At 37.4% G+C, this 13,125-nt stretch overlaps 1 protein-coding gene across 1 annotated transcript in view; it reads right to left on the minus strand.

Annotated features, from left to right (window-relative positions):
* LOC118018614 (dnaJ homolog subfamily C member 12) overlaps positions 1-12,907 on the minus strand; it is a 33,067-nt gene extending 20,160 nt beyond the window's left edge. Inside the window, exons 1-2 of the mRNA XM_035017268.1 lie at positions 12,822-12,907; positions 11,967-12,073 (exon numbers count right to left, since the gene is read on the minus strand). Of these exons, the coding sequence (XP_034873159.1) occupies positions 11,967-12,044 (78 nt within the window). The 5' untranslated portion in view covers positions 12,045-12,073; positions 12,822-12,907. The remainder of the gene's footprint in view (positions 1-11,966; positions 12,074-12,821) is intronic.
* Between the last annotated feature and the right edge of the window lie 218 nt (positions 12,908-13,125).

The following is a 13,125-nucleotide window of genomic DNA, read 5'->3' on the forward strand; positions in this document are numbered from 1 at the left end:
GAAAGAAAGAAAGAAAGAAAGAAAGAAAGAAAGAAAGAAAGAAAGAATTTCCTCTATAATAATACTCAGAAAGCATCCAATAAAAACTTCTATCCAAATAGTAGTCTGTGATGACAACTGAACTGCATTTAGATGATGGCCCAACACACCTGTGAGCCTAATATATATTTAAATGTCAAAAATAGTCAGATAGGTTTATCCTAAGAATACATAAATTTAGATGTGTTCACTCATCTGAGTTCATTTTTTTCATCATCTGAGTTCTTTAAAAGATGCTTAGCCATCATTCATTATTCAAGGATGAGTGTCTAGTTTATAAATTATCCATTATAAAGTTCCCTCTTTCTGCCTTTGCCCCCTCTTTTTTCTTTAAGAATTTCAAAAAAAAAAAGAATTTCACAATTTTTAAAAAAGGACAGAATTCAAACCTGTTAATTTTGTTACCAATTAACAGTGTGGCTAGAGACTTTGGGAAAAGAGAAACTTCTCCCAAACTAACATGAGGCTTGAGAGGCATTTTGATTTGATTTGCTTTCACTCAGCCCTCTAATCCTTGTTATCATGAATCATCAAGACTTGTCTTTGTTAATTGTAATTCCAATGACAGCAGCGGGAGACAACAGTGGTTCTGTGGCTCAGCAATCTGATTGCTTCATTTTATTTATTTATTTTTAGATTTTTATTTATTTATTTGAGAGAGAGAGCACACGCACAAGAGAACAGGAGAGGTGGAGAAGGGCAGAGGGAGAGGGAGAAGCAGACCCCCCACAAAGCAGGGAGCCCAATACAGGGATAGGTGAGGGGCTTGGCGAGGGGCTCATGAGGGACTCGGTGCAGGGCTCCATGAGGGGCTGGATGCAGAGCTTGATGTGGGCTCTATCCCAGGACCCCGTGATCATGACCCCAGTGGAAGACAGATGCTTAACTGACTGAGCCCCCCGGGCGCCCCTGATTGCTTTGTTTTAAATCCCAGTTCTGCCCTGAGACTTTAGGCAAGTTATGTAACTTCATGTGCCTTGGTTTCCTCATCTTTACATTGCATGCTGGATAGAAATAGGGCCTTTAACACAAAGCCTAATCATAGTAAGACCTCAATAAAAATAGCTAAAACCAAAGGTCGGTGGTTAAGTAACTTGTCTGAAATCATTTAGCTAGATACTAAAAAAGCTGAATTTTTTGTTAACTAAGCAGTTGGACTTCAAATCCAATAATCTTAACTACTGTTTTATATGGCCAAATTCTTCAGGCTTAGGGACCTATTATCAAGTTCCATATTTACTATCCACTAATTAATGAAAGCAAATTACCTCTTGTTTGAGAAACAAATTCTCAAGCAGCTCTGCTCAATATTGTAACAAGACTCATGGAAAAACATAAATTTATCAACTCTGGGTCATCCTTAATCAATTCTTAATAAAAAAAAATCCTTAATCAAAAAAAAAATTTCTTCACATTTATAACCCAGACTGTATTAGATAAGCATATGCATTAAGTGCCCAGACTAATAACTATTCTTTTCCGTATTAAGCATCTACTGAGAATCCCTTGGAATAACAGGAAGGGATAGACTTCCTTTTAAGAACTGTAATTAATTGTGTTTCCTCTTCCTGGGTGTTCCCTTTAACCATCAGTCACTATAAACTGCTTATATAACAAAGAAAATTGAGAATGAGACCTGCTTTTAAATTTTAAAATATTAAAAATTCTAAAGATTCTAATAGTAGTAAGCATTTTTTAATTAGGTTACTTATGATTATTCACAATCTCTCTTCGAAAAAGTTTATATCAGGGGCGCCTGGGTGACTCAGTCTTTGGGTGTCTGCCTTCCACTCAGGTCGTGGTCCCGGGGTCCTGGGATCGAACCCTGCGTCGGGATCCCTGCTCCGCGGAAAGCCTGCTTCTCCCTGTCCCACTCCCCCCTGCTTGTGTTCCCTCTCTCGCTGTGTCTCTCTCTGTCAAATAAATAAATAAAATCTTTAAAAAAAAAAATGGTTAATTCTCAATAGTGCTAATGTATGTGATTGTTAGTTTCTTCTTTATATTTTCTTTACTTTGACAATTTTCTATTTTAAAAAATTAAGAATATTCCGTATCTGTCTTTCATTACTGTTTATAGTTTTAGTATCACAAAATTTGTCACAAGCCACCTATGTAGGACTGGTTCTGGGTAAACTAGTAAAGTGGGTTAGTTTGTTTTGAGAATATTCTATTTATCTCCTGGCATCTCCATCCCATGTGTCCGTGCCAACTGCAACCCATGGACAAATGAGGCCCTCCATGTCAAGGTCCACTGAATCCTGCCTTCCTGATCCAGTGTTCAATGGCCTGGAAAACTGCCTATTATGCTGACCAATAAATATACAAACAAATGTTCAGCTTTACTCAAAATCAAATAAATCAAAACATCCAAGGCATGATAATGACCAGTGTCACTGAGGGTGCAAAAAAATGAACATTTTCATGCTCTCCCAGTGAGGATGCAAATTTCCCAGGAATATATATGTACATATATACCAAAGAGTGATAGAATTAGATATACATGTATATATATATATATATATATATATATATATATATATATGAAAAGCCTATAATTTTTTCACTCTTTGATACAACAGTTCCAATTCTAGGAATTTGTATAAGAAGACAGTCAGAGGTGGGAAAATTATTTAGTTATAAGAAGGTTCATTGAATAAAATGTTATAAATTTTTTTTTAAAGATTTTATTTATTTATTTGAGACAGAGAGAATGAGAGACAGAGAGCATGAGAGGGAGGAGGGTCAGAGGGAGAAGCAGACTCCCTGCTGAGCAGGGAGCCCGATGCAGGACTCGATCCAGGGACTCCAGGATCATGACCTGAGCCGAAGGCAGTCGCTTAACCAACTGAGCCACCCAGGCGCCCAAAATGTTATAAATTTTAAGCAAAAATTTATGTGTCCAACAATAAGATATTAAAGTTAATTGAAATACTGCTATAGGCTGAGATATTTTGCAGTCATTAAAAAAAATAATCTTGTGGGCGCCTGGGTGGCTCAGTTGGTTAAGCGATTGCCTTCAGCTCAGGTCATGATCCCAGGGTCCTGGGATCGAACCCCGCATCGGGCTCCCTGCTCTGCGGGGAGCCTGCTTCTCCCTCTCTCACTCCCCCTGCTTGTGTTCCCTCTCTCGCTGTGGGTCTCACTCTGTCAAATAAATAAATAAAATCTTTAAAAAAAAATAATCTTGTAGTAGAAGACTTTCAGTAATCTGAGAAAAATTATGTAACATATTTCTATGAGGAAATGTAAACTACAAAGCATTATATGCAGCATAAAACCACAATATTTTACCTTAAAAAGGACTATGTAATATATATGTATATGTGTATATAGATGATAACAATAATAACAATAGCTAAGATTTTTTTTTTTAAAGATTTTATTTATTTGACAGAGAGCGAGAGCAAGAAAGAGCACAAGCAGGGGCGCCTGGGTGGCTCAGTCAGTTAAGCGACTGCCTTCGGCTCAGGTCATGGTCTCAGGGTCCTGGGTCGAGCCCCACATCAGGCTCCCTGCTCAGCGGGAAGCCTGCTTCTCCCTCTCCCACTCCCCCTGCTTGTGTTCCCTCTCTCGCTGTGTCTCTCTGTGTCACATAAATAATTAAAATCTTTTTTTTTAAGATTTTATTTTTTTTTTTATTTATTTGAGAGAGAGAGACAGAGAGAGAGCATGAGAGGGGGGAGGGTCGGGAGGGTCAGAGGGAGAAGCAGACTCCCTGCCGAGCAGGGAGCCCGGTGCGGGACTCGATCCCGGGACTCCAGGATCATGACCTGAGCCGAAGGCAGTCGCTTAACCAACTGAGCCACTCAGGCACCCAATAATTAAAATCTTTAAAAAAAAAAAAAAAAAAGAAAGAGCACAAGCAGGGGCAGCTGCAGGCAGAGAGAGAAGCAGACTCCCCACCAAGCCGGGAGCCCCAGGCGAGGCTCAATGCCAGGACCCTGGGATCATGACCTGAGCCGAAGGCACACGCTTAACCAACTGAACCACCCAGGCGCCCCATAGCTAAGATTTATTGAGACTTACTATATGCCAGGCACTGTTCTAAGCACTGTACATATAACATCTCATTTAATTCCCACAACAACTCTGTGAGGTACTGTAATTTTTCCCATTTTACAGATTAGGAAACCAAGAAATAGAAAAGTTAAGTGATTGCCCCAAGACCACATATCTAGTGGCAGAGCCAGTATTTGAATGAAGGTAGTCTGACCCTAAATACATATGGAAACGCACTTACAAATATTTACACATGGGACGCCTACGTGGCTCGGTCAGTTAAGCATCCAACTCTTGATTTCAGCTCAAGTCCTGATCTCAGGGTGCTGGGATTGAGCCCCGCGTCGGGCTCCCTGCTCAGCAGGGAGTCTACTTCTCTCTCCTTCTCCCTCTGCTCCTCGCCCCCACTCATGTGCGGGCTCTCTCTAATTAATAAATAAATCTTTAAAAAATATATTTACATATATGTGCATGTACCTACATAACACATCAATAGGGGCGCCTGGGTGGCTCAGTCAGTTAAGCATCTGACTCTTGGTTTCTGCTCAGGTCATGATCTTGGGGTCTTGAGATCAATCAAGCCTCACCTCGGGGTCCATGCTCAGCATGGAGTCTGCTTGAGTTTCTCTCTCTCTCTCCCTCTGCCCCTCCCCCTTTTTCTCTCTCTAAAATAAATAAATAAGATCTTTAAAAAAAAAAACATAAATACAGCATATGTGCACACACCCATATGTCATACTCCAAGATGTTAAGCATTAGGTTAACATTTTTCTCCATTGTGTCTTCATACTCCACATTTCCTTATTGAAAATATATTAGTTTTAGAAATTAAGTTTTAAAACTTAAAAACTTATCTTTTCCATAGCCTATTAGCACAATATTCTGATCTGTTCAGGAAATACTTGAGTGTGCAATAGGCACTAATTTGATTCCCACTTGGATGGATCTTCTCCAAATTTCCCTGGCCACAAAAACACCCTCTGTCTCTCCCTCCATGTGTCTGAATTTTGACCTAGTAAGATCATTTCAAGCCTCATCTCTTCTCTGAAATCTTTTCAGATATTCTTCCTTTAATTCCTGTTGCATTTATAAATAGTACCACATAGCACAGCACTTACTTTTTCTCAAATTGTTTCCTTTGCATTAGCTTTGGTTCCTGAGCTGGATGCCAGGTTTCTTATACACTTGCACTATTTCTCACCTTTTGGTTTGGTTTGGTTTGGTTTTACCCCCATCACTTCCAGTACTGGCCGGATGCCCAGTGTTGAATAAATACTTGACTATTGACTGACAGATGTTCTTTAAATAACACGATTATAGCATAATAGGAGCCTTCTGGAAACTGTGATTTATTCTTAAAAGAATGAATTGATTCTAGGGGCGCCTGGGTGGCTCAGTCATTAAGCATCTGCCTTCAGCTCGGTCATGATCCCAGGGTCCTTGGATCGAGCCCCGCATCGGGCTCCCTGCTCCGCGGGAAGTCTGCTTCTCCCTCTCCCACTCCCCCTGCTTGTGTTCCCTCTCTCGCTGTCTCTCTCGCTGTCAAATAAATAAATAAAATCTTAAAAAAAAAAAAAGAATGAACTGATTCTAGTGATGGAAACTGATATGCTGTAGAAAAGACTCATTTCAATAAGGGAATTAATTAGTATCCAGTGATAACTATTTGAGTTGAGTATCTATGAGGATTCATTGTTTCTATTCTACTTTTATATATGGTTGAAATTTTTCATAATAAAAATATTTTGAGAAAAAATTCCATCACTTCAATTCATTTAGTGTGAAACTGGATTTTCCCCCTAAAACTCCAAATATTAACAATATCCCTGAAATAAATCCCATGGGATGATCCTACATCATTCTAATGGAATGATAATTAAAACATGAGCCAGAGAAACAATTTGAGCCACAAAATATATAATGGCAGTATTGTGTTATAATCCATAAAATGCAATAACTATTAATCCATAGTGACGAAAATAGTTGAATAAATAAATAAATATGGGAGAAAGGATAACTTTTCTTTATGGAAGAATTCTGAGAAATAAATATAAAATGAATGAGGAAAATAGAAAGCCACCATTAGGCAAACACTATAGTAGTAATTGTTATAAGCAAGATCCACCAAAGGATGCTAAAATCAGTGGGTGAAAGTCTGAGGAGACACACTACAGTCTCCAAGAATCTTCACCAAAAATATTTGTTAATTACAAAAGGGAAACTAGTAACTACAATGCAAAAACCCGGCAGAAGAAACCTGACAGACACCACCTTAACTATGTGTGCAGGTCAATAAGACATATCAGCATCGTGTAGCCCTGAGGTGATACACTGAAAAAGGTACAATATCGCTTCGGCAGTGTTCTTTCCAAAAACACATAACCTCAGTCTAATCAAGAGAAAACCTGAAACAAACCAAAATTGAGGGACATCCTACAAAATAACTGACCATTACTTTTCAAAGTGTCCACATCATGAAAGACAAGGAAGGTATGAGAAATTGTCACTGTGGAGGAAACTAAGGGAACAAGACAACTAAGTGTAATAAAAAATTCTGGCTTGGATCTTGGAAGAGAAAAAAGACATTAGTAGAAAAACTGATGAAATGACAATGAGACCTATCCTTCAGATCAGAGGTTGACTAGCTCTGGCCCAAAGGCCAAATCCGGCCTGTCACCTATTTTTTTAAATAAAGTTTTATTGGAAGATAGCCATCGTCATTCATTTCACATATTATCTATGGCTACTTTCTTAAACTGGCAGAGCTGAGTAGCTGTGACAGAGATCGTAAGTCCTGCAAAATCTAAAATGTTTGCTAGCTCAAAAAAAAAAGGGGGGGGGGTTCAATGGCTCAGTCAGTTGGGTATCATTCTCTTGATCTCTGCTCAAGTCTTGATCTTGGGGTCATGAGTTCAAGCCATGCTGGGCATGGAGCCTACTTTTTAAAAAATAATAAAATAAAATAAATAAAATAAAATAAAATAAAATAAAAAAGTAAAATGTTTGCTATCTCAGGGACAGCACCAGGGTGAGACAAGCAGAATACCTAGGTTTAAGGAGGTACTCTCTTTCTCTCTCTCTCTCTTAGGTTTCTGCACTTGCACAACCCTGAGAGTTAGTCCCTCCTTAAATTTTGTGTCCTGGGATGCCTGGGTGGCTCAGTCTTTTAGGCGTCTGCCTTCAGCTCAGGTCATGATCCCAGGGTCCTGGGATTGAGTCCCACATCAGGCTTCCTACTCAACAAGGAGCCTGCTTCTCCCTCTCCCTCTGCCTGTCACTCCCCCTGCTTCTGCTCTCTCTCTCTCTGACAAGTAAATAAATAAAATCTTTAAAAAAAAAAAACTTAAAAAAGAACTTAAAAAAAAATTCGTGTGTGTCCTAAGTGCCCTGCTTACCTCACTCTAGTCCTGACTCTGTCTGGCTGGTCTTTTACAAAAAAAAAAAAAAAAAAAAATTGCTTGCTGGCCCCTGGTTAATACTTTTATACCAATATTAATTTTCTGATAATTATTGTATAATTTTACTGTGCACGATAACTGTAATATGATGCTAACATTAAGGGAAGCTGGATGCAGTGTATACAGGAACTCTGTATTATTTTTACAACTTTTCTGTGAGCTCAAAATTATTCAAATAGGTGGAGCACAGAGGATTTTTAGAGCAGTGAAAGTACTCTGTATGATAAATGTCATTATACATTTGTCCAAACCTACAGAATGTACAAACCCAAGAGTGAACCATAATAAAAACTATGGACTTTGGGTGATAGTGATGTGTCAGTGTAGGTTCATCATTATAACAAGTGAACCATTCTAGTGGAGATATTGATAACAGGGATGCTATGCCTGAGCGGAGGGAAGGAAGTATAGGGGAAAGTTCTATACCTTCTGCTCAATTTTGCTATGAACCTAAAACTGCTCTTATAAAGTCTATTAAAAAATCTTTTCTGGGGGGGCCCCTGGGGGGCTCAGTTAAGTGCCTTTGGCTCAGATAGTGATCTTGAGGTCCTGGGATGGAGCGCATTGTCAGGCTCCCTGCTCACTGGGGAGTCTGCTTCTCCCCCTCCCTCTACCCTTCCCCCACCCCCCTTGTGTTCTCTCCCTCTCTCTCTCTCTTAGAGATAAAGAAATAAAGAAATAAAGAATAAAATCTTTAGGGCATGCCTGTGTGGCTTGGTCGGTTAAGCGTCTGCCTTCCGCTCAGGTAGTGATCCCAGGGTTCTGGGATCAAGTCCTGCATCGGGCTCCTTGCTCGGCAGGAAGCCTGCTTCTCCCTCTCCCTCTGCCTGCCACTCCCCCTGCTTGTGCTTTCTCTCTCTCTGACAAATAAATAAATAAAATCTTAAAAAAAAAAAAAAGAAAGAAAGAAAATCTTTAAAAAAGAAAAAATCATTTTGGAGGGCACCCGGCCGGTTTAGTCAGTGGAGCATGGAACTCTTCCACATTGTGTGTAGATATTACTTAAAAATAAAATCTTTTCTAAAAAAGATCATTTTGGGGCGCCTGAGTGGCTCAGATGGTTAAGTGTCTGCCTTCGGTTCAGGTCATGATCCCAGGGTCCTGGGATCAAGCCCCACATGGGGCCCCTGGCTCAGCGGGGAGCCTGCTTCTCCCTCTCCCTCTGCCTCTCTCCCTGCTCATGCTCTCTCTCTCTCTCTCTGTATCTCTGTGTCTCAAATGAATACATAAAAATCTTTTAAAATAAATAAATAAATAAAAATAAATTTAAAAAGATCATTTTGGGTCACCTGACTGGCTCAGTTGGTAAAGCATATGACTCTTGATCTTGGGGTTGTAAATTCAAGCCCCAGGTTGGGCATAGAACTTACTCAAAAAAAAAAAGGAAAAAATTTTTCAAAAATAAAACATTAAAAAAAATAATGTCAATTATGGAGTAATCTAAATTTACAAAATTCCGAGTGTACAGTATTAGTGTGAGGCCAAAACAATGTCCATGCCCACAGCCACACCCACAATGTGCCAGGCACTGTTCTAAGCACTTTATTTATCATGTCTCATTTAATCCCCAAAATAACTCTATGAGGTGGGTACTATCATTACCCCTATTTGCAGATTAGGAAACAAAGGAATAGAAAAGTTAAACCATTTCCTAAGGTCACACAGCTAGTAAATGGCAAGATTTAAACCCAGGCAGTCTGAAGTCAATAAGAAGAGAACTAGAAACAAAAAATAAGTGTCTCCATTTATCAAGTTTATGCTCAATTTTCAAGTCTGCGAAATCTTGAAATCAGGATTGAAATGGTGACCAAATATCAAAAATTCAAGTAAGATATACACCAGAGAGGATGTCTTATATCATGAGTGTGTGGTGTATGCATTAATAAGGACTTTAGAAGATTTCATAACGTGTGTCTTTTGTGTAAAATCTGATTCAAGGCAAAAAAGCTAACTAACTTGGAATCAACCTTCAGTAAATGTTTTTGAAATGAGGGTATGCTGTTTTCTACTCAACAGTGTGGAAACCCTTCCAGGGTTTATATATGTCATTTCATTAATTTTCAACAGAAGCTTTAAATTGTAAGAACTATATACTAAAGCAAAAGAATTATATGTGTGTGTGCGTCAACACAGTTGTTATAAATAGAATCAAAATATGAAGTTGCTTTGAAATTATAAATGCTAAATTGCTTTAGAGGGGGCACCTGGGTGGCTCAGTCGTTAAGCGTCTGCCTTCGGTTCAGGTCATGATCCCAGGGTCCTGGGATCGAGCCCCGCATCGGGCTCCCTGCTTGGCGGGAAGCCTACTTCTCCCTCTCCCTCTCCCCTCTGCTTGTGTTCCCTCTCTCGCTGTGTCTCTCTCTGTCAAATAAATAAATAAAATCTTTAAAAATAAATAAATAAATTGCTTTAGAGTATGAACAGTTCTGGTCAACGTTTTAAAACATCAAATCAAGGAATATTTGAAGTAAAAGAAATCCATCCAATACAAATCAAGTAAAGGAAACGTCACACTAAATACTCAAAAAATGGAATTAAAATATTTTTAGGGGCGCCTGGCTGGCTCAGTCGGTAGAGCATGTTCTCTTGATCTTGGGGTTGTGAGTTCAAGCCCCACACTGGGTGTGGAGATTACTTAAAAATAAAAAAATAAAATCTTTTTTAAATGGGAAATATATATATGAAAAGAGGGGAAAGATACATATAAAAAGAATTGACAAAATTGTGACAGGTCATTTCATTTTAAATAAATGATTGTAATCTAAACATGCTATGTCATTGACAGAATCAGTAAAGAAGGAATGGCCAAGACAATGCTTTTAATATATGCCACAATACAGGTAAGTATGACTATAACTGGTAACAAAATTGCTAGCTATAATGAAAGAGACTGTTATAAACATTATAAATAAACAATAGGATCATTTTTTTCAGTCTATTCAAAACTTCTCCTTCTTTGTAGACTGAGGAAACAATAACATAACTATGAAAGACTGACCAAAAGGGTCTAGGGATTTATTTATGGGGATACAATGACCTTTACTTTATAACTTAGAATAACAATATTTTTTTAAATTCAAATTGTGAAGCTTATCAAATTAAATTATGTTCCTTTGATTTTAAAAAGCTCCTTCAGAAACTAGTTGGCAATAGTATAATTCATAACAGATGGTAAAAATGTCAATAAGCTTTCTCAATTGCTATAAAAGTAAATCACCACTAAAGTAAACAAGAGTAACATATTATCCTAAAGGAGAAATATACAACTAAAGGAGTATTGGAACCAGGTGTGTGCATGTGTGAGCGTGTGCTTAACTACAAGATACTTAAGATAACTCCCTCAGTGTGATGACAATGGAGATTTTAAACCTTTACGTCCACCGTCACATTCTATTTTCCAAACAAAATTAAGCACATTTTGTTACTCAACTCCAGCCTTATGAAACAAAGATAAATAGAAAAATATTTTGCTTTAAAATATTTTAATATTAATAGGCATATTTTAGTAATAAAATTTAAACATTTTAATAATTATATAAAATATATTTAATAATATAATTGAAATATACTTCCTATTCATCTCAACAGTATTTAAAACATTGAAAAACTAGGAATAAATGAAATATTTACAATAAGGTAATAATCAATTGTGATACAACAATAAAACGAAATGTGCAACATTAAAATATGTATGAAGAGTGTTTTTAATAGCATGGAGAAATCCTTGAGTGGGTAAAAAGCAGGAATCAACAAGTAAATATATATCTTCCCAAACATGTCTCCAAAAAATATAGGAAAAAGACTGAAGATTAATAAACCAAGCATTAATAGTGTTATCCTTGGAAAGTAGAATTATAAATGAGTTTTCCATAATTTAAAAAACTTTTACAACCTTCATCATTGTGTGGCCCTTTAAAAACATTATTTCATTGTAGATCAAAGTGAACAACCACAGAGTTTTTCACAAATTTTGTTTCAGAAGCCACCCTTTTAAGTCATTTCTCTCACATGATTTAAAACGTTAACATAAAAGGATGTTTCTTGGCTTATATGATTCAACTGCTCATATAAAAGTACATATTTTAATAAAACATTTTAAAAACACTAATTACTAGAAAATTACATTTATTTCAATTTTAGTATAAAATACCATAATAAAGATACAGCTTATGTATTCTGTGAAACACGGCCAAGAGCACTACAATAAAATTTCAAATACATATTTTTAGTGTGTTTGAAGTAAGAGTCTATGGCCATGTGCCAGAATACACATACTCAATCACAAACATCTATAAAATTGCAAAAGGACTCTACCCAAGTAAAGACCCAAGATTTAAATACTTAACTTTCTCTAAGCCAAACGTGCTTTAAAAGAATATAAGATTAGGTTTCTAGGCAATGTGACTAAAAGTTCAAAGTTACCACCTTAAATAAAAACTTGAAAAAGAAGAGCATTATCCACTGTCTTACCGAGGACAGCTCATCACACCCCAGCAGCATGTAGTAATCTTCAGTGTCTTCTGAGCTGTAACTTAGTATTGCATCCATTTCAATTACTAAGTCAGCTTCTCTTCCCTCTGAAACAAGAGAGAGAATAAGCTGCAAATTAATCGGAAAAGCCTTTTTAGATCTGGTTTTCAGCAGCACGTTCCAAACGGCAATAACTTGATTTGAAGCTGACCACAGCCAATACGCCAGATGTCATCCTAGACCTTTGTAAACTCTACCTTTCATTGGCTGTTTGCAGAAGAGAAAAGAATAGGCCACGGGCCGAACTGTTGCAATGCTGCCTGGGATCTGTAGTTTGAGTTTATGTAAGTAATGCACTTGAACCATTCATTTTATGGGTTGACAAAGACTGACCATTTTTACGTACTCCCCAAATTAACCATTTCTCCATTTCCTGTATATTTTTAACTTTTTTCCTTTTTTTTTAAGAGATAGAAGAAAATTTGAAGCAATATAATAAAACCCTTAGAATTTGTTAAATCTGAGTAGTGGGTGTTTTTCTGAGTGTTTAGAAAATTTCATAATTTTTTAAAATAGTTTAAGAGTAGAAGGAAATAGATTAGGAGAGCAAATTTTCAATCATTTGATAATTTATTCATTCAACAAGTATTTATTGAGAACCTGATTTGTGCCCAGTGTGATTCTGGGAAAAGGTGTTAAGTCAGTTCTTAAGGAGCTTACATTCTGATGGAGGGGGACAGACAGGAAACATGCAAACAAACAAGATCAATTAAAATAGTGATTTATACTATGCAGGAAATAAAACAGGGCAGTGAGAAGGAGAACTGTATGATGACCAGGTTTGGTTCACTGTACCTTTGCTCCTGAGCTGGCTCTCTCCAGACTCTTGTGTCCAGCCCAAGGTAGGTTCAGGGAGTGTTTCAGCTCGATGTGGCCCTAGGATATGCAGGTCAGGTCTAGGATTTAGAGAAGAAGGTGACTGGTCATGGATGCAACATTTTAACCACCTTAACCCTTTAAACATTATCACCTTGAAAAAAAGAAACGTTTTCATTGAGCTCACGTATATGCATCTTCTTTAAGGTTTATTCTGGAAAAGAAATAAAGCACTGAAGCACCATTTTGACAAAATCTTCATTGTATATCCTCCCTTACTAAA

Source organism: Mirounga leonina, unplaced genomic scaffold (genome assembly GCF_011800145.1).
Source record: "Mirounga leonina isolate KUSES-001 unplaced genomic scaffold, KU_Mleo_1.0 Mir_107, whole genome shotgun sequence".
Classification (NCBI taxonomy): Eukaryota; Metazoa; Chordata; class Mammalia; order Carnivora; family Phocidae; genus Mirounga; species Mirounga leonina.